The 27,896-nt window shown below is 43.1% G+C and overlaps 2 protein-coding genes across 5 annotated transcripts in view; one reads left to right on the top strand and one right to left on the bottom strand.

The window, feature by feature from the left end:
• Window positions 1–104: 104 nt before the first annotated feature.
• LOC136943416 (E3 ubiquitin-protein ligase NEURL1-like) lies at window positions 105–19,637 on the top strand. 3 transcript variants are annotated; one of them, XM_067236726.1, is made up of 7 exons: window positions 105–138; window positions 3,362–3,603; window positions 4,233–4,554; window positions 13,647–14,387; window positions 18,340–18,461; window positions 18,608–18,627; window positions 18,846–19,637. In XM_067236726.1, exons 1-7 carry the CDS (start codon window positions 105–107, stop codon window positions 19,099–19,101), a joined length of 1,737 nt encoding a protein of 578 aa, XP_067092827.1. In that variant the 3' UTR covers window positions 19,102–19,637. The 3 variants fall into 3 exon arrangements, with proteins under 3 accessions (XP_067092827.1, XP_067092826.1, XP_067092825.1); XM_067236725.1 differs by lacking the exon at window positions 18,608–18,627 and having other exon boundaries at window positions 18,340–18,489; window positions 18,857–19,637; XM_067236724.1 differs by lacking the exon at window positions 18,608–18,627 and having other exon boundaries at window positions 18,340–18,519; window positions 18,857–19,637.
• A 3,476-nt stretch (window positions 19,638–23,113) lies between these two features.
• LOC136942989 (SH3 and PX domain-containing protein 2A-like) overlaps window positions 23,114–27,896 on the bottom strand; it is a 38,414-nt gene continuing 33,631 nt past the window's right edge. For both annotated transcript variants that reach the window (XM_067236088.1, XM_067236089.1), the window contains one exon: window positions 23,114–27,833. In XM_067236088.1, coding sequence (XP_067092189.1) covers window positions 25,881–27,833 — 1,953 coding nt within the window. In that variant the 3' untranslated portion in view covers window positions 23,114–25,880. The remainder of the gene's footprint in view (window positions 27,834–27,896) is intronic.

The following is a 27,896-nucleotide window of genomic DNA, read 5'->3' as shown; positions in this document are numbered from 1 at the left end:
TGAACGTACAGAAGGAAATTATGTTGACAGCAATGAAACACGTTTCCTTGTGAATATCTATCGACTGTAAAGCTTGTTAAGAAGAATTCACCTTGAATACGATAATGGGAGGTCAGATAACCAGGAATACCTTGTACGGTAAGGATTTTGAGATTAAAGACAGATTTTCGATAACCTACAAGTATTCTACCAACAATCCCCAAATTAAATCGATTTTAATTTACAGTAGTCTATAAACATGTTTTAGGCAATGTATAAATATCAGGAAATTGTGTGGGACGAAAGCATTGTTTAAGCTACCTTCTTGCATTGTATGCACCAGCAGTATTCAAGCAAAATGTAATGCAAAGAATAAAGTATCTTAAATGCAGATTGAAAATGTAGCAGGCTAATTAGTGTGTTATACATTTTGCTTTTTTTCATTGCAGTCGAAAAAGGTTTTGGGTCCGTTTGGACCTGACACATCGTTGATTGTATCATATTATCTATTTGAGCAAATAACAGTGAAGTTGCTCATAATGTATAACTGGAATGTGTTGATCTGAGCTGAATTTGTCTTGAGTATGACAAAACTCTTATGTTTAATGTAATATTTTGAACACTCGTTGATAAACGCGCAAATAATCGTTGCTTTGATAGACTGATAGATTGGCAATTTAGATTTGGCCGCTTTATAACAAAGTAGTGTGCGTTCGTTTCCTTAAGATTTAGGCATTATAGAATGTAAATGTTCTATTTAATTTACCTTATGAATCATACATTTATCCTAATTTGACCATAGCCCTTCAATGCCAAATCCACTTTAAAAGGATCATACTGGAACCAACAAAGTCAGTTGTTTGTAATGCATTTTTTGTAGGTCGTGATTCATTATTGGTACACTGTATTAAAGCAATAGCATACTTAGTACGAAACTTATTTTTGAGCATGAATATTAATATATTATAATCATTTTCATAAGAATTTTCATATTATTACAATATGTTGATCTTCTCGGGCACACCCCTGTGTAGTTTCCCCAGTGGTTACACAGAGGTACTACAATAACCACCAGCGAGTTAAAACCAAAGCTAGTTTGAATTCAGTTCTGCAACCACCACCTGTACCTCCCAGTGTTGCCCTACAGACACACCTGCCCTGGGCTCTCCAGGACTCCATCTGTGAGCCTCAACAACACATCCAAGAGCCACTAGCACCTTGCATATGAATATGAATCCCCATTAAGACTTCTATGTCTGATGCATCACGCTAAATTGATGCCTGTTCAGTGAGATGAGGGTATAGAAAGTCCCAGATCTATCCAGAGCCCATGTCCTGGTTTCTGTGTTCCCACTGATGTTTTTGTTTGTTCTGACTCCTGACCAATCAATGACTCCAGAAGCCTTGTGTGTGTGTGTGTGTGTGTGTGAGCATTATTTATCATGGCAAAACTCTGCTGAATGTTAAACCTGACACCATTATCAGGTCAGACACACAGGCATACATTAACAGTGGTATACGTACATAGACCTTGTTCCCTGTGATTCCTATGTTTTGAAAAGGGATAATCATTTGGAATTTTTAATAGTCGCAGAAATCCTGGTATTATTCTATGTGGGATTCTCCCAAGAGGGCTATGTCCCAACACAAAGTGTTTGTTTTTCCAAGTTTCAACATGGTCTGCATCATCCTGCGCTAGGTCAGTGGTTGAATACAATACACTGCTTTTCTGTTTCCGTCAAGACATCACATATGATATGACATCATGAATACAGTATGGTAACTGTGTCTGTTATGACTTCATACACAGAGTCATTCAACATTGTTTTTCAGGGCCACAGACAAAAAGCATGTGAGGCACCACTGTACAAATGCTCTGTACTTTTCCTCAGCCATTGCTATTGGCAACAGGGGGACTAGTACATCTTTTCTTCTAGAACATTCTTATATTGTCGCCCAATCAAATTTACTCAATCAAATTTTAAATTGATCTTATGCATATTTGAATTTGATTAATGGCTGATTAAAATAATTTGGCTTGGAGCTTAAAATTATACATTGTAATGGCCTGAGTTGTTGGAATTTGTATGCGTGTTGTAACCAGTCAGCAGCCTAATTGATTTGTTTCCTGGGTACACTGAACAGCTCTTGACCCTCAGAGTTCAACAGGAGATGAGCAAGAATAACTTGGTTCCTAAGGACATATGTCTAGATTACACACCTACGTACACAGACACACACACACAAGCACACACACACACAAGCACACACACACACAATCATGGGAGGCATGACGTGCACACTTCTCTGGAATTTCCAAGGTAATCCTTCAGCAATACAAAGCCTTGAATGTAGACTTGATTGTTATTTGTTGAAATGATCAAAGAAATACCTCTATGCCGGTGTCCTTGGCATTATTATAATGCTTTGAAGAAAGATGCAAGGCAGTAAATGGATGGAAGGGAGATTAGGTTAACCTAGGGGAGTAACTGTTGATTTAGTGCTCATACTGACTCTGAGCCAATCTTATCAGACTGGAACAAAAAGCCAGACATGTGAAAAGCCTATTTTGTGTCACTGGTAATGAAGTTAGGCTGACAGATTTATGAGAGGAAACTGAATGTCACTCATGATACTCACATTGCCGAATGGTTATGGACAGGCACACTGAATAGCCATCAGATTTACTGTGACAGTCCATACAGACTTGTTATACTGTCTACAACCCAAGAACAATTGTCAACTAAAAATTGATCTAGAGATTTAGGCTTACTGAAGGCATTTTGGTGAGTTCATCTACAAGGTACTGCTCCCACCTTCTCATGAAGTGTCTAAGTTGCCGCTTACTAATGCTCTGAAGATTTGTTTTGTAATGTAGATAAACCTGGGGCTTACAAAACAGCGCCAACTTGGCTGAATGTAGAATAACAAAAAAATGGATGGTGTTATTACAGGAGATTACCAATTACTGAAATTACCTCATTTTGAATTAGTTTCTCACAGCTGCACAATTCTCTCTGGGCACCAAGAGAACAGCTCTTATCCTTATATTTTCTAATCCAAGGAGAAAATCTAGATGACTAATAGACCCATTTTCAATTTAGCTTTCACTCCTCGCTGAATTTGTGAAACAGAATCCCATTTAAATATGTTTAAATGCGCCACAGGAATGATTAGTTGATGAGGTGGATCTTATCTATATGGCGTCTTATGATATTAACATTCCATGAGTTCATACCTTTGTGCTCATTGCATACAACAGGTGATATGGAGAAGGTTCGTTCATTCTGGTGTTTAATTAAGACACCAGACCATGTAAAACATCCCTCCTGGATAGATATCTACTCTGAATTAATTGTCGGCCCCCATATTGATCCTCCAGATTCTCTGGGTGGGCCATTCCCGACCACCTCCCATCGATGCCATCACAAGCCCAAGCGCTGCCTGCCTCTGCCTCAGTGTGGCAGCCTGGCCTCCTTCCCCTTGCTTTTCCACCCTAGTGCCAAGGGATCTCAGATCATCATGGACCTGGCCCAGAGGACAGTGAAGAGGCAGGGCAGCTTCTGCAACGCCATTACTTTCAGTAACCGGCCCATCGCCGTGTACGAACAGGTTAGGCTGAAGGTATGTGAACCATGACTGGGGGAAAATCCTATTCCAGATGAGGGGGTTGCTCTCTCTCTCTCTCTCTCTCTCTCTCTCTCTCTCTCTCTCTCTCTCGCTCTCTCTCTCTCGCTCTCTCTCTCTCTCTCGCTCTCTCTCTCTCTCCCGCACGTACTTATTCTTCCTTCTCGGTTTCTGCCATCTGTCCTCTTATGCCCTTACTCCTGTGTGGGCCACAGAGTCTTATCCTAAGTTTCCACTCCACCTATCAATCCATCTCTGTCTCAAAAGGAAAAGAGCGGGACAAACATTACCATGTGAGCCATACTGTTATCTCGAACAGCAAATGCAATACAAATAGTTGTTTCAAATTAGATAAACCAAGACAAAAATAGATTCTCTTGTTATTTTGGTTGTTGTTTATTTACTACATTCAACTTATGTTCACAAGAATTTGTCGTTCTCTTTACATAAATAAAATACAAATATTGTATGACAATTCCCCATTACAATGCTCTGTTATAGGTTGGAACAATTAAGAAACTACATACTTTCCTGTTGACTGCTGATTGACACAAATAATACATACATGATGTATTAGCTGTCTTTGAACTACAGTACAATCACCTGAACACATTGTTACTCTACAGATCACAAAGAAGCAATGCTGCTGGAGTGGTGCTCTGCGTCTGGGCTTCACCTCCAAAGACCCATCCAGGATCAATCCAGACAATCTGCCCAAGTACGCCTGCCCTGATCTGGTCTCCCAGTCAGGCTTCTGGGCGAAGGCCCTGCCTGAGGAGCTCTCCAACGAGGGCAACATTCTCTCCTTCTGGGTAGACAAGAAGGGCCGGGTGTTCTACCGGATCAACGACTCCAGCCCCATGTTGTTCTTCAGCGGGGTCCATGCCTCTGAGCCCCTCTGGGCCCTAATCGATGTCTACGGCCTGACAAGAGGGGTCCAGCTTCTGGGTGAGTTAGTGGAAGGGGGGAAGCTTGTGGAGGTTCTTTATATAATGCACTGCAGAACACCTGATAGGAAGGGCTGAGTGAAGTCCAACCCATTGAATCACAGTCTAGTCAGTAAATTGTGTTTAGAGTGTCCTGTTACCGATGCAGTACGGCATAAAGGTTCCCACACACAAGGTCTCCCACATCAAATTAGTCCAATGGAAAAAAAAAGAATCTGACAGATAAGATTGTGTGCAGAGTTGCCAGAATCAAATGAATTCCACAAAAGAGGAATTTGGGAATGTCAGGACCAAAGTAAACCATCCTGTTTTTACCTCAAACAAGTTGATGTAGTTAAGGGCATTTTTCCCGCCCAGACTTCAAATACTGGTTTAAGATTGTTTTGTGTTTAGTTGATTGAGATTGAGTTGACCGTTGAAAGGAGTTTCAACCAGCTAAATGACAAACTGGTATGTGCTGAACAATGACTTTTGTTCAGTGAAAAAAGCTGAACAAACCTGAAGTACATTGTAGGAGATTTTCTCCAAGGCCTTTAATACTTCAATCAACATTTAGTCAATCGTTTCCAAGAATTGACTCCCCCTCTCTACAAGCAGGAATGCTGTCATCACAGTTAATAAAAATAGAAGAGGCTCCTATTGTCTAGATAGTGCCATTTAACCTTATTTCTGATGGCGCTGGCTGACACAAGCCGCGTGCTATCTCCTTATTGGCCGTGTGCTATCCAGCACCAGAGTGCCACTATCTGGAGTTCACTGGCTTTATGGCAGCGAGCTGCGATGACATGGCACAGAGCTCTGGTTCCTCGACAGACTTGGGGTGAGATTATGTCAGCGTACAAGGAGACTGAGGCAGTTTTCCCAGACGTGACAGCCCGTGGAATGTTGGGTGAGGATTAGGGTTTTGGTCCTGGTTGAAGATCTTGGTTCTCAGTATTAGCTCACCTCCAGGGTGTTGTAACTATACATTTGCATGATTAGCCTCGTATGACCAGATTTATTTAGAGAAATTATCACATTTTTATAGTTATTGAAGGCTTGATGCTACTTTCAGGGTGTGATGAGGGATTGGCCTCAGTTGAATACATTGTGCCTGTAGGTCACAAGTACATTCCAGTTCTTCAGTGTGAACACAGTCCCCTCCCCAATAAAGCAGAGGAGTCTTAGTCCTGCATCAACTGAAGGGTCACTTCACTATCAGGCCTCCTGTATAGCCTGAGAACGTCACCAGTCAAGAGCATGGTATATCTCAAAGGCCTAGAACTGCCCCAGCAGTTGGCGGCAGTTCAAGAAGCACTTAGTTCCTGAAATATGGACGGCCACATCAAAGGCTGCCCTGGTGAACTGGTGCATGTGCTCAATTTCCTTTAACGGGGCAGGAGGGAAGGGGAGAGAACATTTCTGTAGTTAATGATGCTTACACTAAGGGCTGACATTAACGCAACGACAGCTGGTAAATGTGGACAAATTTCACCTGTTTTGGGTCAACCTATCATGAAATCTGCAATGCAGGTTTTTTTTTCAGTCCAATCGAAGTTGTTTTCTTCAGGGACCATATGGAGTGAAGTTAGTGAACAAACACTGCTTTAAACTTGACCAGACAGATGACCTTGATTGGGTTTTTGAAGTAACATGGAAAACAATTGAAAAGTCAGCACATACGAACATGGTGATGAATAAGAACCGAGTATCGTAGTCATCGGGTGGCTTCATTGTTATGATTGCGACACACAGTGTTCCGAGTAAGCGATGACATCATTTGAGATGATCGAAATAATCGTGATCATCCTCAGACTAGTTCTACTCCCCACATCCCCACACAGAACCAATGCCTGCACCATGCCATGTCAGTGACTTAAACACCGCATCTTTAACTCCTAGCCTTTAACTGAGCTTCAACCAACCATCTCAGCCGTCTCTCAGGAAAGGGCCCAGCGAGTGCGAGGCTGTAGCTGCTCATGTCCTCTCTCTGAATAGGTTGCTAATCTGCCTCTCCTATTTGATGGATTGATTTTTCAAGTGTCCCTGATCACATGTCAGGGCACGTTAGTGTAACCACTGCAGTTGTTCAGTGCAGCACCAGGCCTTAGGAAACCACGCTGTTCTAAAAATGAATATCCTTCCTGATGATAGAGGGATTTGACTGATGTTTGGAGAAATGGGCAAATGCAGGGTTATGTTGTATAAGGGGATAAAGATGACGATTCGGAATGAAAATACTTAAAGGTTAAACTCATTTGATACCGCCAAAACATTAAAAATACAAACGCTGATATATGTCACATTGTTGAAGCATGTCACATTCATTTTCACCAAACACTCACCATTTGTTCCCTTAATGCACTCATAAGCTTTCCTTCGACCTTGTTTTTTTATGTTAGTAATGGTGCTTGTGCAGTTGCACTTGCTTCGAAAGGGTCTTGTTCAGGCCCCTCGAGGAGGTTTCCGGCACACTGTTGTTCCCTGTCTAAGCTGCTACCAAGGAAGCAGATCTCAGTAGCTAGCCACCCATGCAGGGAGTCAGAGGTGAGCCACAGACTGGTGAGACTGCTTGAAAGCTGAGATGCTGTTGCATAACGAGGGCAGCTAAATGAATCTGCTGGAATCAAACTGAGCCTTGGGGAGTGGGGGGGAGGGGGCAGTCCAGACCAACAATGCTGCCCATGCAATTTTAAGAAAGATCTGTTACATCATCACACTCGTCCCACTAGCACAGATATCAATACAGGCAGAGTAAGTGTGCTTGTTGCATGGTACAGACCTCCTGGCTCAAGGCACCATGCAGGAACACATCAAAAGACCTTTAGAAAGACTTGGAAAAGGTTTCCTGTCATACATTACATTATGTTTCATACAGAATGGGTATTTCAAAGCTCGTTCAGCACATTGTACAGTATTTGCTTGAATGACATATCTATTCAGAATGTTCCTGCGAGCAATAGTATACATAGCTATGTGCTTTCAGAGGGAAAACAGGGGGAACAAATGGCTATTTCCTTACAATAATAAGTTGGTGCTTTTGTTTTGTTTTTATGGTTGCTTATCACAGGTATTGTTATATTGAAGGCAGCAGTAACTGCTGTCTAAACAAATGTTGCTGTCTAAAAATATTTTCAAAAAGTCCCCCTTCTTGTTTTAGATAAAGTAGCTGCTTTTCTAGGGAGGTGTATGGGAACCGAAACCAAATTCATGTCACTGAATGAGTCATCTGTTTCTCAAGATGAAACAGAATGTTTGAAATGATTGTGGTCTAAGCATACCCACTTTTTGGATGAATCAATGAGTCTTTGTGATATCAGTGGGTCACAGGTGTGCTAGCTTGCTTACAGGGTAAATATTGCACTTTGTTCATCAGTGAATATGTTTCTTTTGATGAAAGTGGGTCGCTGAGAGAAATAAGTTTGTTTACTGAAGTAAAATGAGTCACTATCACTGACAAAGTGTTAGTGAGGCCTGAAGCTAAGGATAGCTAACATTCGTCCCTGTAGTCATCAGTGAGGATTCAAAAATAGTGGCCAGATTTTCAGAGGCATTGAAGGGAAATGCTGAGACAAGGGCCCTCACATCATACAAACTTTTGATCAGATTTAATCAGTTTTATGGATGCACTTTTACAAAAAGCTGTTTTAATGCAAAAATAAATTTTGGAGCTCGGCTGGTTGCTATTATGTAGCTCTATCTTTTTGTGTTTAGTTTTATAAGCATTTGCAGACACAGGATTTTCTTTCTTTCACATGTCATCACTAGGGATGTTATTAATGGCTGCAGATGGTCTTAATCAGAGAATATAAATATCTTTAAATCACAAGAGATCCGATAGGTACAATCAAGTTACAGCAGTCAACCAACCAGCCCGTAAGCCAGCCAGCCATACCGAGTTAGACTAAGCTGGTCTGTTCTGCAAGGGTGAGACAAAATAGTTTCTTGAAGCATTAGCAATACAGTACCATCCGACTGAACATATTCCAGCAACACTTAAGCCATTAAACTAAATTCAATACAAATATTTTCATGTATTTATTCTGATAAATGATGTGTAGTGTGCAGTGTACTGTTCATTGGCTGGAACAACTAAGCTTAGTGGATTGGAACAGGACTTGGAACAGGGTGATGATTGATGGAAGTTCGTGAGGTTTGTGACTAATTTCCGGTGAGACGAATCTGTACTAATACTTCTAATTATTGGGACAGAGAGAGTATCGTCCAAAAGTAATAAAACTGTAGTTTAGAGAGGAACTAACAATGTGCATACTCATCTGTTCAAAGTCTAGCCAGTTGTCCAAGAGAGGGAGAGGTGGACGGGATGTTAAGTGTCTACATAATATAAACATTTTGCTAATTCACTGAGCATGAGTTTTGTGGCAGAATCAGGTTGAAATCATGAATCATACTGCCCTGCACTCTCTCTCACTACCCCACTCCTTTCTTTGTATATTCCCTCTTTCTCTCCTGTTTTGCCTGAGTCTACTGATCACAGTCATTCATCATGGACAAATGTTGTCTGTCTCAGTGATTGGACATTTAAACATGATTAGAGTTGCATTTGGATTTGGGAAAAAGAACTTGCAGGTTGCTGATGTTTATAAAGTTCTGCATCGTTACCTTCTTTGGTAAGGTTCTTATGAAGGTTTGAGAAAGTTAGGTTTGTGGATGTTTGGAAATGATGAATACTAAAGGTGATATCCCAAGGATTAAGGGACAATTTTGGTATAATCATTGCCATATAACAAAGCATGAAATAAATAGTACTTTCATCTAACTTGGATTAAAGTAAATTTTACAGATACATATTTGGAAAGAATGTTTCTCCTTCAACTTTATTTGCAATCCATTTATATACGTGAGCTACAATAGAGTTTATGCGTATTTGAGAGAGAGCTCTTTTTCAAATGACCTCAGCGCTTCAAATGTATTTGATTTGTTAAACAAAAATAAATGTCTCCAGGCAGGCTGTTGCTCCTCAAGTCCGGATGGAATCGACCAGATTTGCAGTGAAATCATAATGGAAATAGTAATGGATTCTGTCAGGTCAGAATCTGGGGGGCTCTGCCTATACAGAGAGAAGCCTTCAGAGAGAACCTAATCACTTTCACATGGCCAGAGAATCCAGTATCATAGAGAACACTCGAGAAGGTTCCAGCTTTCTCTGGGGTTCATCCGTGTCTCTTCTTGGCCATAACATGAGATGAGACTGTAATTAAGGAAACATTATCTATCCCTGAACATTTTTAACAACAAGAGCCAGTTGAAGCCATTACTTGTAGAAAGCTACGAAGCCGTAAAAAGGGTTATGCAAATAGACATAGCCCATACAATACAGCATAAATATCCAATGTTCAAATTCAAATAGGAACGATCAAACATGTACGAAAAGTTGAAGAAACATTTATCCATTGAAAATATCAAAACCCTTAACCCAAAACATTTTAGGCCTAAATAAATCCAGTATAATAGATGGGACATTCACTGTTCCCTTGTGTCATCCTAAAGTGCACCCTTTATTTTCAAGCAGCAATGTATCAACCTGCAACTCCTCTTTCTAGAGGAAGCCTCTGGCACCCAACCAAAGAATTTCAACTTGGTCTCGCAAAAGCGCTACGTATCTCCTGTTACTTTTGGTATATTGGAGTATCGGAGTTCATTCAAATAGACCTAGACGGCATGTACATACATGTCAATACCAAGCATCTACCCTTCCAATCCCCTTCCACACCCTTTCCATGATGCAAACATTTACAAACACACGCACACCCCCCCCCCACACACACACACACATACAGTCCCACCCTCCTGCCACTATCTAAGCTAGGATACCACTCCTTAAAAGCTCATCGATGTGGATTCTCCCAAGGGCCCTTCCTTTTTTTCTCTTGATAAGCAAAAGCCCCTTTATCTCCTTTTTGGGACCGAGAGCCCCCCCCCCCCCTTCCCCCCCATTCCTTCACCCCTTTCTCTCTTTCTCTCTTGATGGATGACCTCACTCACTCTGGACAGCGCCGAGGCCCTCTAGCCATGCATACTTATGGCAAATCCCACCGCTCACACGCACACACACAGACACCTAACACTAGGGAACACTGACCTTGTGGAGGTTGCAGCCACACTCTCGCTAAAACTCCCAAAAGCCCCCTAATCCAGTTAGACTATGCTAAGGAATGAATCAAGCAGTCTCAGGCTGCTCCCAGCTGCACGCAAGGCTCCACTCTGGCGTTTTTGGAAGACTAAAAAAGGATACCTGCAAAACTCTCCCACTAAGTAATACTGAGACTCTTTCAGATCCATATTTTGCATGGCAGTGATGAAGAAATACAGGGGTCAGGAATCATCTGGATTTTGCTTGTTCTTGTTCTTGTTTTGAGTTTGAGAGACAGGACTAGCTTGTTTGAGTACAGCCTGAGTAGATCCATCCAAGTGAATGAGAAAAATGCTTATTAAACTTTATTCAAAATTATTATTACTTTACTCCCTCCAACTGATCATTCTACCTGGACTTAATTGTACAACAAACAGAACTACTGTACATAAGCTACAGACACCTGGAAAAATATACATTTTCCAAGCCTGTTTTAAGATTAAAGTCCACCTTGGATGTCAATTCAGACAGAGTAGGACATGTATTGACTGAAACAAGTTCTAAGTTCTACCTCCATATCTTTTCCAGAGTTTCACATTTCAGTCCTCAACTGGTCTAACTAGTTTGTGGTGACTGAGTCTCTCAGTTTCCATTTCCTCACTCCACTTGGTTGGTCATGCTTCTGTCAGCTAAGGGGCACCTCACCTCTCCCAAAAGCCCCCTCCAGACATGGTTATATATGGTTAATAATCCTGGACTGACTTTTAGGACTCACTAGTTGTCCGTCAATCCTGACAAACAGTGACTGAAACCCAAAAGCTCAATCAGTGTTTGATGGCTGACAGAAATGCTTAGTTTGTTTAATTGTTAATAGAACTGGCTATGCTGTGTACTGTACCTTAAACAGCTATTCAGAGACTCACATAAGGAATTCACACACTTAATCATCGCCATTGTTTTCTGACGTTATTGAAAATGTGATTAAAATGTTCTCTTCCCATTCAAGAACTTCAACTTCAAGTGTGGCCAAATGAACCAGTAAAAACCAAAGACCACAATGAATGCCGCGCTTCATTTTCCGACACAATAGCTTCAAACCAACATCAGAGGACAAATGATGCAAGCCTGCACCTGTCTGTGTATGATTGACACTTTAATGAGGGGAGCCAGTGAAACACAAAGCACTCCATCTGAGAGGAACCCAATTCGAAACCCTCAGCTCCCATGTTAATCACACTTGGCTTAGTGTCAGCTGCAATAAAACAGCCGTAGTTTGAGCCAAGACAGAATTTTTCCATTTTGCCGTGGTATATGTGCCATTGGAATGATATTAATATAAATATCAAACAGCGACAAGGGAAGCCTGCGTGTGTGAGGCAGGAGGCTGCACAGGCAACATTATCTTTAGGCTTCGTTTTATCTCGCAAACAATTTCAGCTAAGTTTGCCTTGAAGTAGATAAGGCAGCTACTTCTCTGACCCTGGTGGTTGTTTGTGGGCACTCTTGACTAAGGGAAGTAATTAGGGTCAAGCAGTTTATCTGGGACCGGAGATGTGCTGGCCATGCATGATAAAGGGTTGAGGTGGCAGAGCTTCTCTCTCTCCTGAAATGAGGCGGATGGACACTCAATCAAGCAGCAAATGCCTGCTAAGCATAGTCACCTACACAAGAACATACCATTTGACATCATAAAATGGCCGAGCCTGTGAAGTAGTTTTGTGTATGTATAGTACTGCCCAATTGGTTAGGCAGAATAATAAGCATGAGAAAGGAAATTTGTACTCTCTGGAAGTACGCTTCCATTTATTCATCCTTCCAAATCCATGAAGTGACTCCGAGCCATTCTGTCATTCAGTCAACCCCTGGCCACTACCTCGCACTCCTCTCACATGTCCAATGGGGCTAATTTTAGTCAACGTTTGGAGGGCCAAGTTAATTTTGGCAGCTGATTCCCAAAGCATGCTATGATGCACCTCAGTTTGTCGCTACCACCCAAGCCTGGGCCTCGGCCTGGACAGACTGGCTGGCTGGCTTTCTCTATCTATGAACTGCTGTTTGGATTACATTCAACAGCAAGCTAAATTAGACCGCAGCAGGTGATTTATTGAGTTGTGGCACGGCCAAAGGAAAGCTGATATTTGCGGTGTTTTAAAAATGTATTTTCTTCTCAGTGACCGGAAAGGACCATGCCTTTAACACCTAGACACATACAGATACTTTCTGAAGGTGAGGCACATTACAGTACTTATATAGCGGGAATTTAGTTGTGGCCGCTGTATGGGATGTGAAGTATAGACCTCTAGCTTCACATGGTTTCAACTTGTTTAGAGTTGACAACATGTGCCTCTCTTTGAAAAGAATAATGAGGCTATTGTGGCTTGATTAGTCATTGCAAATGAGCGAGGGCTCCAATAAAATATTATTAACCACAGGCTTTTCATATAGTACATTTTACAAAATCCACGTTCCAGATCCCGGTCTCTAATTGCGGGTGCATTCCTTCATAACATTCCATCGAGACTGTGTGTGTGGATACGAGGAGTTTGGTTCTCTACGACAGAGTTGGTGAGCTGGGAATGGATGGCTATACAGGGTGGAATCCAAGTTCACCGTGCTTGGGTGTGGTTCAGCTGTAGTGAGTGGACAGCTGGGATGAGTAGACTCTAGCGCTTACAACTGTAGCTCTCAGATATCAGTTGCGCTTCACGGACATTATGATGGCTTCAGCTGAATCATGCATGTTGTGGCTGGTACATGAAGCGGTTGTCTTTATAGTGATATGGTGTTTGCCCCCCAGCAATGTCCGCCCATTAACACCTCTACTAGGGAACACACCAACATGTACTGTAGGTATTTGTTTATCTCTGTGTGCTAAATGTTTTCTCTTAGTGAGGAAAAATATGCAAATGCACATACTTCAAAGTAGCGGTGCTACGCTTCATGATATATATCCCAATATTTTATCAAAATATCCTTTATAGGAAAACACGTTAAAGAGCTTAACTCTGTCTTGTCTACAGACAGTGAGATGGTTCCTCTGGACTGCCTCCGCCCTCGCTCCTTCACCCCCGCCCACCGCACCTCGCTACGCCGGGACCCCGATGACCACCGCCTCTCCATCAGCCTGTGCGACCTCAGCCTGCAGCAGCAGCAGGAGCTGCAGGAGGAAGAGGAGGAGGCCGGGTCGGAGGAACGCCTTCACCCCCTCCACTCCTCCACCTCCTCCTGCCACGTCCCCCAGAACTCCCAGAACTCCCAGCAGTGCTCTCTCCTGCCCCCCCTGCTGGACAGCGACCTGCACTTCCACCCGCTCCACGGCGCTCACGCCGCGCTGCCCGACGAGCACACGGCGGTGCGTCTGGAGCCCAGGAGTGGCGAGGGGGAGAGGACGCTGGTGTTCACCAGCCGCCCGCCCCGCCCTGGCGAGAGCGTGTTCGTCAAGGTGACCAAGGCGGGGTCGGCCGTGCGCCAGGGCTCCCTGTCTTACGGCGTGACGTCATGTGACCCAGGCTGTCTGCGGCCCAGTGACCTGCCCTACAACCCCGAGGCCCTGGTGGACAGGAAGGAGTTCTGGGCTGTGTGCCGGGTCGCAGCACCCCTGCACAGTGGGGACATCCTAGGCTTCGTGGTGAACAGTGAGGGGGAAGTCCTGCTCAGCCAGAATGGGGTCAACGCAGGGATGCAGGTGTGTGTGGACAACTCCAGACCTCTCTGGATGTTCTTTGGCCTTCATGGAGTCCTCACACAACTCAGGATCCTAGGTGAGTGAAATTCTCTATGCCTGTATCTTTGTAAGTTTGACTCATTAAAAAAAATTCTATAATAATTGAAAGTATATTATTGTAGTATAATAGTACTTTTCTCTCACAAATCTAGCCTCTCATTAGATTAACACGGATTTGAATTTGAAATCTTGACATTAATGCTAGGTGAACAAAAATGTGCCTTGCTAATGGACATTTTGAAACCGTTCAAATTTATCTTTGATCTCTATGTCAGGTTTCTATGACTTTAGAAAGCACTAACCTCCCAGTTCAAAGTGGCTTTTTCCATTAAGAATTAATTACTGCAGAGCCTGATCCTTGAATAACCTGCCGAGGTTGAATTCCTGCATAGCCAAGTCATGAAATAGTTTTCCTCTCCCTCTGTTCTGAGCTGCACATCTCTCTTGGCACTTCTCTTCTCCACCCACAGTTTAATAATGAAGGCAAGTGCTCAATCTTCACTTGCTCTCAGTTTCTCGATTTAGTATCATTTAGGATTGAATGTGACTTTAACAAATGGAAATTTCCCACAGGGCCACTTAATGGTATTCAAATAAAATGGACTGTGGAATTGTATGGATTGATAGGATTAGGACTATGAGGAGGCATATGTGAATTGGAATGGAACATGGAATGGCACTGAACCAAATGCTGTTGAACACGTTACTGTTAGTCAAACCACATCTCACCCAAACAGTAGCTGCGAGTTGTCCCCAGTTTAGAATTAACAGATGATGCGCAGTCTAGCACAGCGAATAGCAGGCCATTCTGTCTTGAAAACTTAAACTTACAGTAGGACTGACTGAAGCCATCTCCCACTGTTTTTGTAGTGCCAGGCCTATAGACCGGGGGGCAGATGAGGGGCTTCAGGACCCCCGCATGATGAATTACCCGAATCATAACATGCCATAAATAACGTCTGACAGCCCAGGGTGCTGGAATTAATGACAAGATGTGGAGGCTTAAGTCGTATTTCATTTCACTTGGCTTTTCAGTGATTCTGCTACAGTATTTCACTTGATTCAAGAGTGGAAGTGTATTGTAAGCAGCCTTGCTATTCACCACACCCAGAGAACAGGAGAAGAGGTTGTTTTTGCTGGAGATTCTCCACTACAAACTGAATTGTACTGAATTGAAATGACTGTTTACAGATTGAAACAAAGTAACGAACATAGATGATGTATATTTCGTGATTCAGTGGCACCGGGCACGGTGTCTGGTTTGTCTCAAAGTCACCCTGTTTGTAGAGCCATCCATTTGATGGAGTCTTATTCTGCAATTTATCACTCCGATCTGAACTGGCTGTGATGCAGCCTGCAGCCTGTAAGCACAGATGTGAGTGCTCTTGAGTTTGTTAACAAGCTCCGTTGATTTGTCATCAGGCCGGGTTTGAATACCCTGTTCTCCCAGCCTGGCTTTGTGTTCTGGCCAACTTGTTAATGAGGAGGATTCTGACTCAATCCGTTTGAATCCTTTCAAAATACTGGATCAAAGAGAAACGAAATATTTCCTGATATCTGATCAATAAAAGATTTTGGGCTACGATTAGTTGTTATTCAATTTCGTGTTTCCCTTTCTTTGCCATAACCTGTTCTCTCTTCTCTTCTCCAGTGGTGTGTCAGACTGGGGCTGAGGGCTGAGGAGGTTATTTCTGGCCTGCGTGGGCCCAGAGCAGCCAGCCAGCTAGCATCATCTATCAGGAGTGGGATGCTGGATCTAGCTGCTGCTTATGTTGCCCTCCATCTGCATTATTAAAATATAATTGCAGTCTTCAGACATCGGGTTTGCCACCCACGCCATGTCCCTCTAACGGCAGGCCTCCCTTCCTCGTGTTCTCTCTCTCTCGTTCTCTCACCCTCTCCCTCATTCTCTCTTTCTCACCCTCTGTCTCCTCTCTCTCTCTGTCTATCTCCTAGTCACCTAGAGACACTGAGGAGGGAGCGAGCGCGCCTTGTTAGCCGCCATAGCTGTGGGGAGCACATTCGTGACGTCCCATTCCACCCACTTGCTACCGGCACTCTGTTCGTTGCCGTGGAAACATGTAGCCACCTCGGAAAGTGGCAGTTTTTAGTGGCGGGTGTTGTTGTGGTTGTGAAATAGACCAGATGGGAGTTCCTCGAATATTTCTGGGTCATCCAGTCTGTAATGTCTTTCATTTTTATTCAGTCATTTTGAATATCTTAGTAGAACCAAACATGATTGAGTCTACAGATACTAATAAAACCGGAGCCCTTTTGTATACCTGTGCATATCTGAATGGTTCTGTCTGTGAATCTGTTTGCATGTGCATTTGTGTGGTGAAATGCTATAAATCTCTTCAATAACGATGTGGTCACCAAAAAAAGACTCCATTACATCGGCACAGATCCCTCATGTAGATAAGTATGTGGTGAAAGCCGGCATGCATAGACTACATAACCACTGTGGATTTATCTGGTTCCACACACAGACCTCCCGCTCTGCTTGCATACCCAAACACATTCACAGGCTGCCCATTCCAGATGAAAGGGCCACGAGGCCATTCGTATGATGGTCAAATGTGAAAGCTGGCTCAGATGAAAGGGGTTATGAATAGACATGAAGGACATCTGATCTACTTTTAGAGGTGACCAGGATGTTTACTAACAGCTGTGAAGAAAGACTCAGAGGTCATGTTAAGGGTGTAAAGTTCTATTATCAACACTGTAGGAGTCTGTTGTGGCTGTGAACAAGGAACCGCAAAGACTCCAGACACGTGACGTCTTACGCTAGCAAAATTAGAAGAATTTGGTGTATAGCTGAACATGTGGCAAAGTATAAAATGTGCGTAGCATACCCATTTGTCACTTTCTTAAGATGAGGGCGGGAACATGGTTGAGCCCTCTGTGTCTTGTTCTGAGAGAGGATGCAAACGATGACAAGTGAGAGATGGATTGCCTCCGACCCTTACCCGCATCGAATGAAGGGTCTGCATTGAACGGGTGTCTGAATGTGTGTAAAAGATTGCATAGTTAACCATTAAAAAGGTTTAGATAGCAATACCTGACCCTGCTCTCCCTCTCCTCCTCCCATTCTCCAATACCCAGTTCAGTTTTTCAGGCAGAAACCTGGCCACCATATGAAGCTCAGTTTGAAAAGGCTAACAAGGGTTGTTTATGTAGATTGAAACTGAGAGATCACCTGTTAGGGTGGTCTAGTTACAGGGAGGAATACTGGCTCCTCTCTATAGCACTAGTGCCTGTTACAGTACACATCAGCTTGTGTACATTCTTGTCATAGCTATAGGGTTTATGAGAATGTGTCTCAAATGGATTTTCTTTCTAGTTTGACCATCTGTTTGCTTTTAATCTTAGTGAAATCAGTCAACTCCTTACAGCGAGATATGGAGGTAGAGGGTACTGAATCAAATGGGGAAATCATGTCTCATTTGTTTGGCTGTATCTAAAGTGTTTATCCATTGGCCACATAAGAGACCTGTTACGCCAGGCAACTGACAGTTTCCTTGCTGATTTACAATCGACAGTTGAAGGACACTGTCAATAGAACTGTCGAGTGCCAACCAGACATACTAGGTCTGTGTATTTGGAATAGACACAGCTATTGTCCTGAAGTGAGCTGCCAGTATGAAGACCTATGCCAACGTGAGGTTGAGTGCTGGGAGCAGAAAGGGAATGGTACAGAACAGACACGGCAACCAAGCTGAGACTGCTTCCTGCCCACAGGGACAGTCAGTGTCTGACTCACTCACAGACTCCCACACACACCACGTACACACATCTCCAGTCAGCATGTGTGTGTGTGCAGGTCTGCACGCCCCCTCGTGCACGTTCTCACACAGGCACTGACGTGGCACAGAGGTTCTGCTCATTGTCAGCGTCGATTGAAATCCGGTTTAGTGATTGAAATCGACTCAACCGAGAGAAGCCATTTTCACCAGGATGGCATTTGACTTTGCACCATTTCTTCCCAGGGACGTCCCTACACACGGATCTCAGAGGGCCCTCTGTCCCCAGCTCTCCGTCCTGCACTCCCAACACCCCCACCCTCATGTGCAGTGGCAGCTCTGAGCCCAACCTCAACACGCACCTCAACATCAACCTCAACACCAACCTCAACGCCAGCTACCCTCCCCCCTTCAGCAGCTCTACAGGTGACATATTTCCTTTTTTTCCAGCCCTCTCTCATTTCTCTTTCTCTCTGTCATTGGTTCTATTATGTATCGTAATTGACCTTCATACTGTCGTGCTTCTTTCTGTACATCAACTCTAACAAAAGTCTATATTTACAGTATAGTCACATGATCCCTCTCCCCTTTCTCCTCTCTATCTTCCTCTGTTCCTCTTCTACTGTTAATGGATTCATTTTTTGCAAGTAAATAGTATACCATTACTGCTGTTACATTGTGTACAGTTGTGTATGCTGTTACCAGGATGTCCTTGAAAGGCACTGTATATATGGAACGACTAATGATCTAACCTCTCCAACAGGTACGACTCCCAGCTCTCCCTTTTCCAGCCACCCAGAATCCCCTACCTTCCCATCGTGCTCAGGGTCGTGGAGTGACGAGTGCACCATCTGCTATGAGAACATGGTGGACACTGTGCTGTATGCCTGCGGTCACATGTGTCTTTGCTACGCCTGTGGCCTCAAGCTCAAGAAGATGGCCAACGCTTGCTGCCCCATCTGCAGGAGGACAATCAAAGACATCATAAAGACCTACAGGAGCACGTAAACGGAGGCGGAGCCAAACTCTGCACTCGTGTTGGTTTTGTCAAAGACCTTCATAGACATCCCCTGTAGGCTTGGCCCTTCTGTTGGACTCAAGTAAGACCTAGTTGTCTTACGTCGTGACACGGTTAACTTGCGGGGCCATCAGAACATCCCGCAGACACTCCAGGGGGGGTGAGGTTCTCCACAGACATACAGCACACATGCTGTACACATGCTAACAATGCTAAAGGGAGGAGAGAAATACAAGCCATATGAATGGCCTTATTTGCTTAGGATCTGTTGCTGTCCTGAAAGCAAGGACCATACCTGTTTTCAGGACAAACAACTCTACAATTCAAAATGACAGAAGATGAGGAACTTGGACTTTCATGTGTATGAATATATACTGTATATCAGAACTGTTGGTAGTCAGCTTTTGAAAACGTTTGTTGTTTTTACCGCACTATGGAGGTTATTCAGGTATGCCACTGTCATGAGACTCTAGGAAAAATAAACCAACTGTTGGGATTAAAGTAGTCACACCATGATTGGACGGAAGCAAGTGTACCCTGAGTGTTGCATAAGAGAGCACAAATGGTGCTGGAATTTATTTTGACAATGAGTGTTTGGGTTTTTCCACCAGTGCAAACCCACAGGAAGTTGATTCCGTAGGGGTCTTGTTTCATTATAAACCCACCCACATGCCTCCTGTCTCTCCCCAGTCTATGAACAATAGCGTGGTGGAGAGAGAGAGAGAGAGACAGAGAGAGAGAGAGAGACACACAGAGAGAGAGAGAGAGAGAGAGAGAGAGAGAGAGAGAGAGAGAGAGAGAGAGAGAGAGAGAGAGAGAGAGAGAGAGAGAGAGAGAGAGAGAGAGAGAGAGAGAGAGAGAGAGAGAGAGAGAGAGAGAGAGAGAGAGAGAGAGAGAGAGAGAGAGAGAGAGAGAGAGAGAGAGAGAGAGAAGAAGAAGAAGGTGTGAATGGAGTCACCATAGAAGGTCACAAAGAAAGTGGATGTAAATCAATGAGGGGGAGAGGGAAAGAGGATGTTGCATGTATACGGAGAGAGATGAGGGGCACCTTGGCTCAGCGTCTGCACAGCCTCCAGCGCACAGAAACCGTTCACTCAGAGCCACGGCAGAGATACATCACGACTCTCTGAAGGCTCGACTGTTGTACATCCAACGTCCTGACACTCTCCCTAACAAATGTGGCCGGCTACCAGGCTGTTTTATGGTTGCGATGAGGACAAAAATTGTCTAGGGTAAAATGCATCCATATTGATGTGGAATATCATTTCTTAAATGCCTTATTGTATATTGAACCATTGTCATTATGAGATTAACCAGCCTAGAATCTTCTATTATCCCACAGGTCTGTTTGGTATTTCTCAGAGCAATGAAGTTTAAATGTTTGCTACCCTAAGGTTTTTTTCTTGTTTTTGTAAAGACGTGTTCAGTATTAGTTTTGTAAAGGAAAGGCGAGACAGAGAACACCCACCCAAACATATTGTCAGATGTGATCATACAGTGTTTGCACAACGACAAACTCATTTGTGTATTCAAATGTGTTAGCCATGGCACAAGGTTATCTGTATCTAGCTGGTTATGGTTGCATTGTTGTTTGTGAGCTTTAGACTTTTCAATTAAAATTCCTAAATGCAGCTTTTTGTCTTGTAAGCACATTTTCACAACTTTGCTTAATGGAAAACAAGGTCATATATATGTTAGAGGTTACTGCAGGTAAAACAAGCCATTGTTCAGGTTTGAGAAACACAGTGATATTCTGAATGGTGGTGAATGTGATGTGGCACATTTGTCCATGGTGTTCAAACTCATCTCATCCTTCTCCCTCTCTTATTTGGATTAGAGTATAATGTAGGAGTAGTGTTTGTTGTGCCTTGAAACAAGCTCAGATACCCCACTGTGGGGTTAATGTCCAGTATGATTGATGTTCAGGGTCAGACCTCTCCTTCTTCACCCTCCCACTGGTACAATGTCAGAGGCTGCTTTGTAAAGTGAATTTTGTTTGGTCATACACTTCAATTTAAAGCCAACAATTTAATGTGCATAATATAACTGTATGAAGTTATTCAGTGCTGTTGTTATAAACTGTCCAACTAACCCTTACCCCCTACAGTATGTAACTGCATTACATAATACTGGAATTTTACTGCGCTTTGGACGTGTTCTGCTTTTTCTTTTCTACTGGTGAGGTTTTATTTGTCAGACCAAATTAGACATACTTTGACTTGAGAATATACTAAAGATAATATGGTTAAAAGACTGATGCTACTCTACAGTGTAATATGAAATATATTTATTTTGTCAAGTCTATTCTATTGTAATGAATTATCACAGTTTTGTTTTCAGTATTTCAATGTATGTCTGATGATATTTGTAAATGTTTTGTAAGTTTTATTGTCACTGAGGAGGCAACAATTTGTACGGCACTGCATTTGTTTTTATTTGACTTCTTATTAGAAATTATTATTACAGTGTTTCATCAGATAAAAAGTTGAATCTGAACACTTATTGCTTTTGTTTCTTCTGCAGTTGATTCAGTTTTACAGCCTATTATTGTAATGTGCTGAATGCTCATCAGTAAATTAATATGAAGAGTGGCATTATGGAAAATGTTTCACCACAGTTTTAATAGTCAAATTGGGACCAAATATTGAGAGTCCAGTCAAATCTAAGCCTGCAGAAAAAGCTACTAGAAAACTTGTAAGGACCATTAGCTATGTGATTGCTTACAGTACACAAAACACCACTCAGTGGTTGATTACTATGAATTTCTGAATTGCAATTATGTTCACTGTGTGAGTCAGATGGATGTGACTTTCAATAAAGTTTTATGATGTGGTCAAAGTTAGGATTTATCTGGACTTCTTCTTATGACATTGGGAGAATAACAAATATGCCCATCCTAACTAAACAATAAAAAAAACTGTAAGGTAAGGAATGATAACGCTTAGGCTATTACAGCTTTAGCTATATTTTCAACTGCTCAAATAGAAAATTACATTTCAATATCCAGTCAGTTGATTCTGCACAGTAGTATTCTTGGGTAACTTCCCGGCATATAAAAAACAAAGCAGAGTGCTTCAGTAAACAGCTGTAACTCACACAGAGACTGTTTAGAGCATAGGCATGTAGACCTGGCCTGGGTTAGCATCATCAGTTATTTACTACCCTGCTAGCCTGGCTAACACCACTATTATACAGCGCTCCAATACGCACAAAGACCGACCATGACATCTGGACATGAAACAGGCGGCAGCGACCATCGCTTATGACCACCAATTCTATGAGGTGAGGAGCGATACATAGACACATTTTGCAAAAGTGACATGAATACTGTATATCTCAATGGTTTGTACACACAAGACACTTTCCACTCGGACCTCTGAGTGAACCTAGGCTTCCTTCTACCAAGAAACCTGGACTGGAAGCCATTTTGTGTCTTGTGAGTGTGATGTAGCAGAAAAGTATATTTGTTCAACCAGATATCCATTCATCATAGAAGAAGAGAGCATCTTGTATTCTGTTGTGACCACGAGGGTAGGGGAGATCAGCCTCTGGACATTCAGATGTTGGCCTCAGAAAGCACTTTTCTGTGTCCTTGTTTGGGGGCGCACACCTACCATATGGGCTGAAACCTTAAAGCAGGGGCCCGGGTTTAATTCCAGCCCAATTCGGGCCATGGGTTAGATTCCAGGCCCTAACTTGTTCCTGCCCTTACTGTCTATCTCTAACTGTCTGTATCCAATTGAGAACTAAAATGCCACAAATATATGTTTGGTAATTAATGTAATTGAATTAAAGTTCAGATGCTGGCTGAATTTAGCATGAGATGTTCACCAGCAGCAGAGAGACAGGCAATTAATTTCTTTTCTGAAGGACAATGGGCCCTGATCTGCCTAAAGGCTGTGCTGCCCTCTTGAGGACAAACTGAAATAAAACACAGCTATGTTTTGAACAGTCCAGACATGAGCATAAACCAGATATAGTGGAAGATAAAAGCACTGGGCATGAAATTGATAATTTATTTTCAACAGAGGAAAACAAGTTATTAGCACCACATAGACAAACTTCACTATCAAAAGGAGCCAGAAAGTCAAGGATCAAAAACATAGAACATTATAATTCACATATTGTGGCATCTGTAAATAATATATGGACCTTAAGGTCGCATAAAAAAAACATTTAATTTCTCATTTCACTCATGTTAACAAGTAAAATCCCCTTGTAGACATACAGTATATGCATGTCTGATAGTAAATGAACTGATCTTTGTTGGTTTTGATATGTGAAGGTAGGTTTTCGATGGGTTCCTTCCTCTGGGCCCCTATGTTTTGCATCAGATCTCTTTAATACTCTGGCACTGCTAATCAGCTCTGTTCTATGCTCACCTTACGATAACGGCAAATATTTGGTCGTTTGCACAAAATGCATGTTTTTAAGCACCTACTGTATCATACACACACCTCCGCTTTAAAGTCACCAGACTTAGTCTGTGTACAGCTGTGAAAACACGAACCGTAGCACACACTCATACGCAAGTGCAGACATATGCCCTTACATGGACACAAACACAGACACTCTTAACATGTAGGAAGACACACACACACTCTCACATGCAAGAAGACACAAACACACACACACAGGTATACACACATGCACAGAGACACACACTGTTAACAGAGCAGACAGCTGTAACTCTCTTTTAAGTTGAAGAAGTCTAGCCTCAGTTTCCCAGTGGAAGGAACAGCCTAAGAGAGGACCACAACTCATCCTGTCGGTTGTAAATATTGTCCTGTTGAAGACAATATCTACTTACATCAGCATACCACACCGTCTGACATAGGGAACCACTTTAATGCAGACTGTACATGAGCTGGAATGAGCTGTACATAGATGCCCAACCTTCACACAAATGAGTACTGGACTAATTAGTCATTAGGTCAATCTAGCATGAAGTTAATTAATCATTCTCTTCATTAATTCAATTATATGGTTTTGAAATTAGTTTAACAAAAAGCGTCCATCTTATCTATTGATAAATTAGCCAAACATTATAACACTGGCTTCTGGTTATATACGGTCAACATATATGATTAAGTTCTTAAGTGACTGCTTATAAACAGGACCTGAGTTTAAAAACCTTTTATAAGCTGTCTTTGGCTGTGCACTGAAGTGAGATGACTTGTCATGACTACTGATTGTGATATGAATTAATGCAGATTTGATATTTTCAACCATATATCAAATACCAGAGGCCCATTTAAGCTACACACTTTAAAATGGAAACACATTAAGTACATATATGAATCCTAAATGCTGGTCAGATGCTGATTCAAGGTTATGTCTCTAATCTGAAATGGCGGGTCCGTCCTATTGCACAATTCCTCATTTCAATTTCTTAAAGCATTTCATACAACACAAAACCTACTGAAAATTAATCAGTTGTATGATGTACTTGAATTATTCTTAATTTGTCATTATGCTATACTGAAACCATCCACAAACAGGCAGCATATTGTATTACAAATACATACTGTAAACATTTTCCAAAGTAAAAATGAAGAAGAAAGAAAGAATAGTTGCTTACACATATGGAAATGATTTGTAATTATTGGATTGATTCAACATAACTGAACAGTTTCTGAAACTGCATGGTTTTCATTTAAAGAATTGAGGTTTGCCAGTTATTGTAGTATAAGTTTACATAATGCCCTCGTCAAGGGAAGTTAATGAGGATATGTTGGTAATTTATTTTTCATATCCCGTATCTACACAATTGTAATACATACATCAAAATATTTTGACTCAAATAATGTTTTTCATAGCAATCTGTGTCAGGCATTATAAAAACCCATTGTTGACGAAGCGTTCACTTTGAAACAGTTTGATTGTTTTAACATGTTCCAAACACAAGGGGGCACTTTAAGATTGAGTTTAAATCGTTTGTGTAAAAAAATCTACTTCAAAGGAACTCATGACTGTATTTCATCCCACTTACTTTCAATAAATATTTGTTTCCTGAAACCTGGGGCAAAAATTAATATAGAAAATATGAAAGAGGATAAGCAACGGTGTTGGCAGACAACCAGCAGCCGTCTCTAAGGACACAAATATTGGTATCAACAAGAAGGGAAACAAGTACATTTCTCAAACACGTTACTGAAAATGTGTATGATAGGCTCATCTGAGAATTGGTTTAAAACATTGATTGGGATTTACAAGAGATGCAAAAGACCAGATGGTGTAAAAAAATTACAAACTACACAAATATTAAGTAACATGAATCCTCACAAGAAATGTTATTTCTAAACATGCAGATGTTTCTTAATATGAAAAGCATAGACTGACATACTGTATCTTTAAAATACAAAACATTGAGAAAATGCTTATGTAAAGCAGGGCCAAAATGTTGGTGAACAAATCTTTATAACATGCAAAAAACTGAAAAGTAGAATATCATAAATCAACTTAAGGATCTTTTTATTAGCAATGATTTTAGCTCAAATCTAATCATAGGGCGGTGTAAAGGCATCTTACTTCTAACTGTAAATGTCTTCTTCAAGAAGCAGTTCTCCACTGGGGGATTCTGTGTTAATTAATATGGGATACTGTTGTTGCTGCTAGATATGAAAGAGGTTGCCATCTAGGTTGGAAATTCCTGTTACCTTTTATTCAAACATAATGCCTTCATAATGCCTTTAGTAAAACGTTTCACCTTGAACTTCTCAGTCTCTGGCCCAAACTCTACCTCTTTATCCACTGTAAGTGTCTAGTCCTATGGCTTTCTCTCCAGGTAGTTGGATGGGACCCAGCCTTTCCTGGGCTTGCCACTATCTAGAACCTGACAGTACCACCAACCGTTAGGGTTCCGGTCTAGAACTTCCAGACTGGTGCCCTCTGGGAACCCCATGGTCTCCTCGTCGCCATGGTAATCCGCTATGGAGACGTACAACTCTCTCAGGTTGTTGTGGATGATGTGGTGTTTCTCAATGGTTTTGGGCTTCACGGTGGATGTGGTGAGGTCGTTTCTCTGAGGCCCACGGCCCAAGAACTCGGAGCTGCCCGTACTGGATGTGTTCCTATTGGATGATGCCGCGTTACCCTTTGGTGCCGGTGCTCTAGGAGGTGTATCAAAGGAGGCATTGCGCTTGACAGTGGGACTGGAGCGGGGATGGTCTGTGGCGTTGAGAGACTCGCCCCTCCGGAGGGACCCCACAGGGCTGGGAGTGTCTATGATGGGGGCTGAGATGAACACTGACTGGGGACGGACCATCAACTGCTGCTTGGTCCCATTCTTCTGCTTCTGAAAGCCATTGAACAGGCCCAAGGGCCTCGATAGCCCCCCTGGTGGCTTGGAGGGGATGGGCGGGGTGATTCGCTTCAGGTTCTGGTTGATGTTGTTAAGGGCCTGGACCCTCTGCTCGTTCTTCTCCAGGCTGTTGGACTTACTCAGGCTGCCTGGCTTAGTGGGGGTCCCGTCGGACTCGGACCCAGCCGTGTCGTCCGGCTGCCGGACAGGTTCCAGGTAGTAGGTGGGAGCCCAGCCCTCTGCCTCACCCCAGCGGATGTACCACCAGCCACTCTCCTGCTTCTCAAGGACCTCCACCTCCACCCCGCCCGGGAAGCTCACCTCAGACTCCTGGACCTTCTCATAGGGGTCTGTGGTGCGGTACAGGGTACAGCTCTCCAGGTCTGAGTCACCCCGGCTGCCTTTGGAGTAGGTGGAGGAGAGGTCGGAGGTGCTGTAGGAGGAGAAGGAGTCCTCTGAGGAGATGACGGAGGCTGTCTCGGAGTCTTCACCTTTGGTTGCCTTGGAGGTGCCATTTTTCAGCTGCCCCGTAGGCCTCAGTTGTCTTCTCAAACTGCTGATGTCCATTTTCTCGGCACTGGAGTTCTTGACCAGCTGGGGTTTGGGTCTGACCACAGGCTTAGGCTTAGTGGTTGCCATTTTACTCTCCACCTTGTTTTCTTTCTTCATCCTGGACTGTTTGGGGAGGTCAGCGGTGGAGTCTGAGGAGACGATTCTGGGACTGGTGGCTCCTCCCTCCGGCTTGGTAGGAATCTGGTTCCCATTGAGCTCCAGCTGGTTCTTCTTGCTCGCTCTCCTGCCCCCTGGGGTGGAGTGACAATTAGCTGGCCTGCTTGTCTCTGAAGGGACATTTGTCTTGGGGGAGTCAGAGTCTCCACTGTAATGTGTATGTGACGTCTCTCTGAAGGGCCTGAATCCGTCATTCTCATAGATGCACTCCTCCACCGCCTCCGACTCCTCTTCAGCCTCTTGGGAGACGTCCTCAAACGACTCGTCCGTTTTGAAGGAGGCGCTGTGGACGGAGGAGGCGGGGGAGGGCTTGAAGGACAGGTGAGAGGAGGAGGCGTCTTCATTCTTTCCGTCCACCGAGGAGCCGTCTCCCCTCAGGAACTCAAACTCAGACTCCATGTCCAGGTCTCCGATGGCAGGCACGTCATACTCTGGTTCCTCGTATACTGGTCGGCCAGGAGACACAGGGGATTCTGGGGCCTCAGAGCCAGGGCTGCTGGGAGGTGCTGTCTCCTCAGAATCCTGCTTCTTGACTGGCGGTGCTGGGGGCGGGACTTTGGGCCTGCTGAGGGTGCTGGTTCGTCGGTTCAGGTTGGGTTTCTTGCGTTTGTCGATATAGGAGCAGGGAGCCCAGCCCTCCTTCTCTCCTATCTGGACATACCACCAACCCCCTGAGTTCTTCTCTATCACCTAGGTAACAAGACATCCAGACACACAAGCTATTCTGCCATTCTCACAAAACAAGTGGAATTC

This window comes from Osmerus mordax, chromosome 5, assembly GCF_038355195.1.
Source record: "Osmerus mordax isolate fOsmMor3 chromosome 5, fOsmMor3.pri, whole genome shotgun sequence".
Taxonomy (NCBI): domain Eukaryota; kingdom Metazoa; phylum Chordata; class Actinopteri; order Osmeriformes; family Osmeridae; genus Osmerus; species Osmerus mordax.
Note: the sequence above shows the minus strand (reverse complement) of the source record. Positions and strands in the feature narration are given on the sequence as shown.

What these genes read in the sequence shown, in the direction of transcription:
- LOC136943416 (XM_067236724.1), top strand. Translation starts at nt 105, where the DNA reads ATGGGAGGTCAGATAACCAGGAATACCTTGTACG. An exon ending in AAGAGGGGTCCAGCTTCTGG is followed by an intron (nt 4,555 to 13,646) that starts GTGAGTTAGTGG and finishes TCTTGTCTACAG; the next exon opens with ACAGTGAGATGGTTCCTCTG. An exon ending in CCCCTTCAGCAGCTCTACAG is followed by an intron (nt 18,520 to 18,856) that starts GTGACATATTTC and finishes CCTCTCCAACAG; the next exon opens with GTACGACTCCCAGCTCTCCC.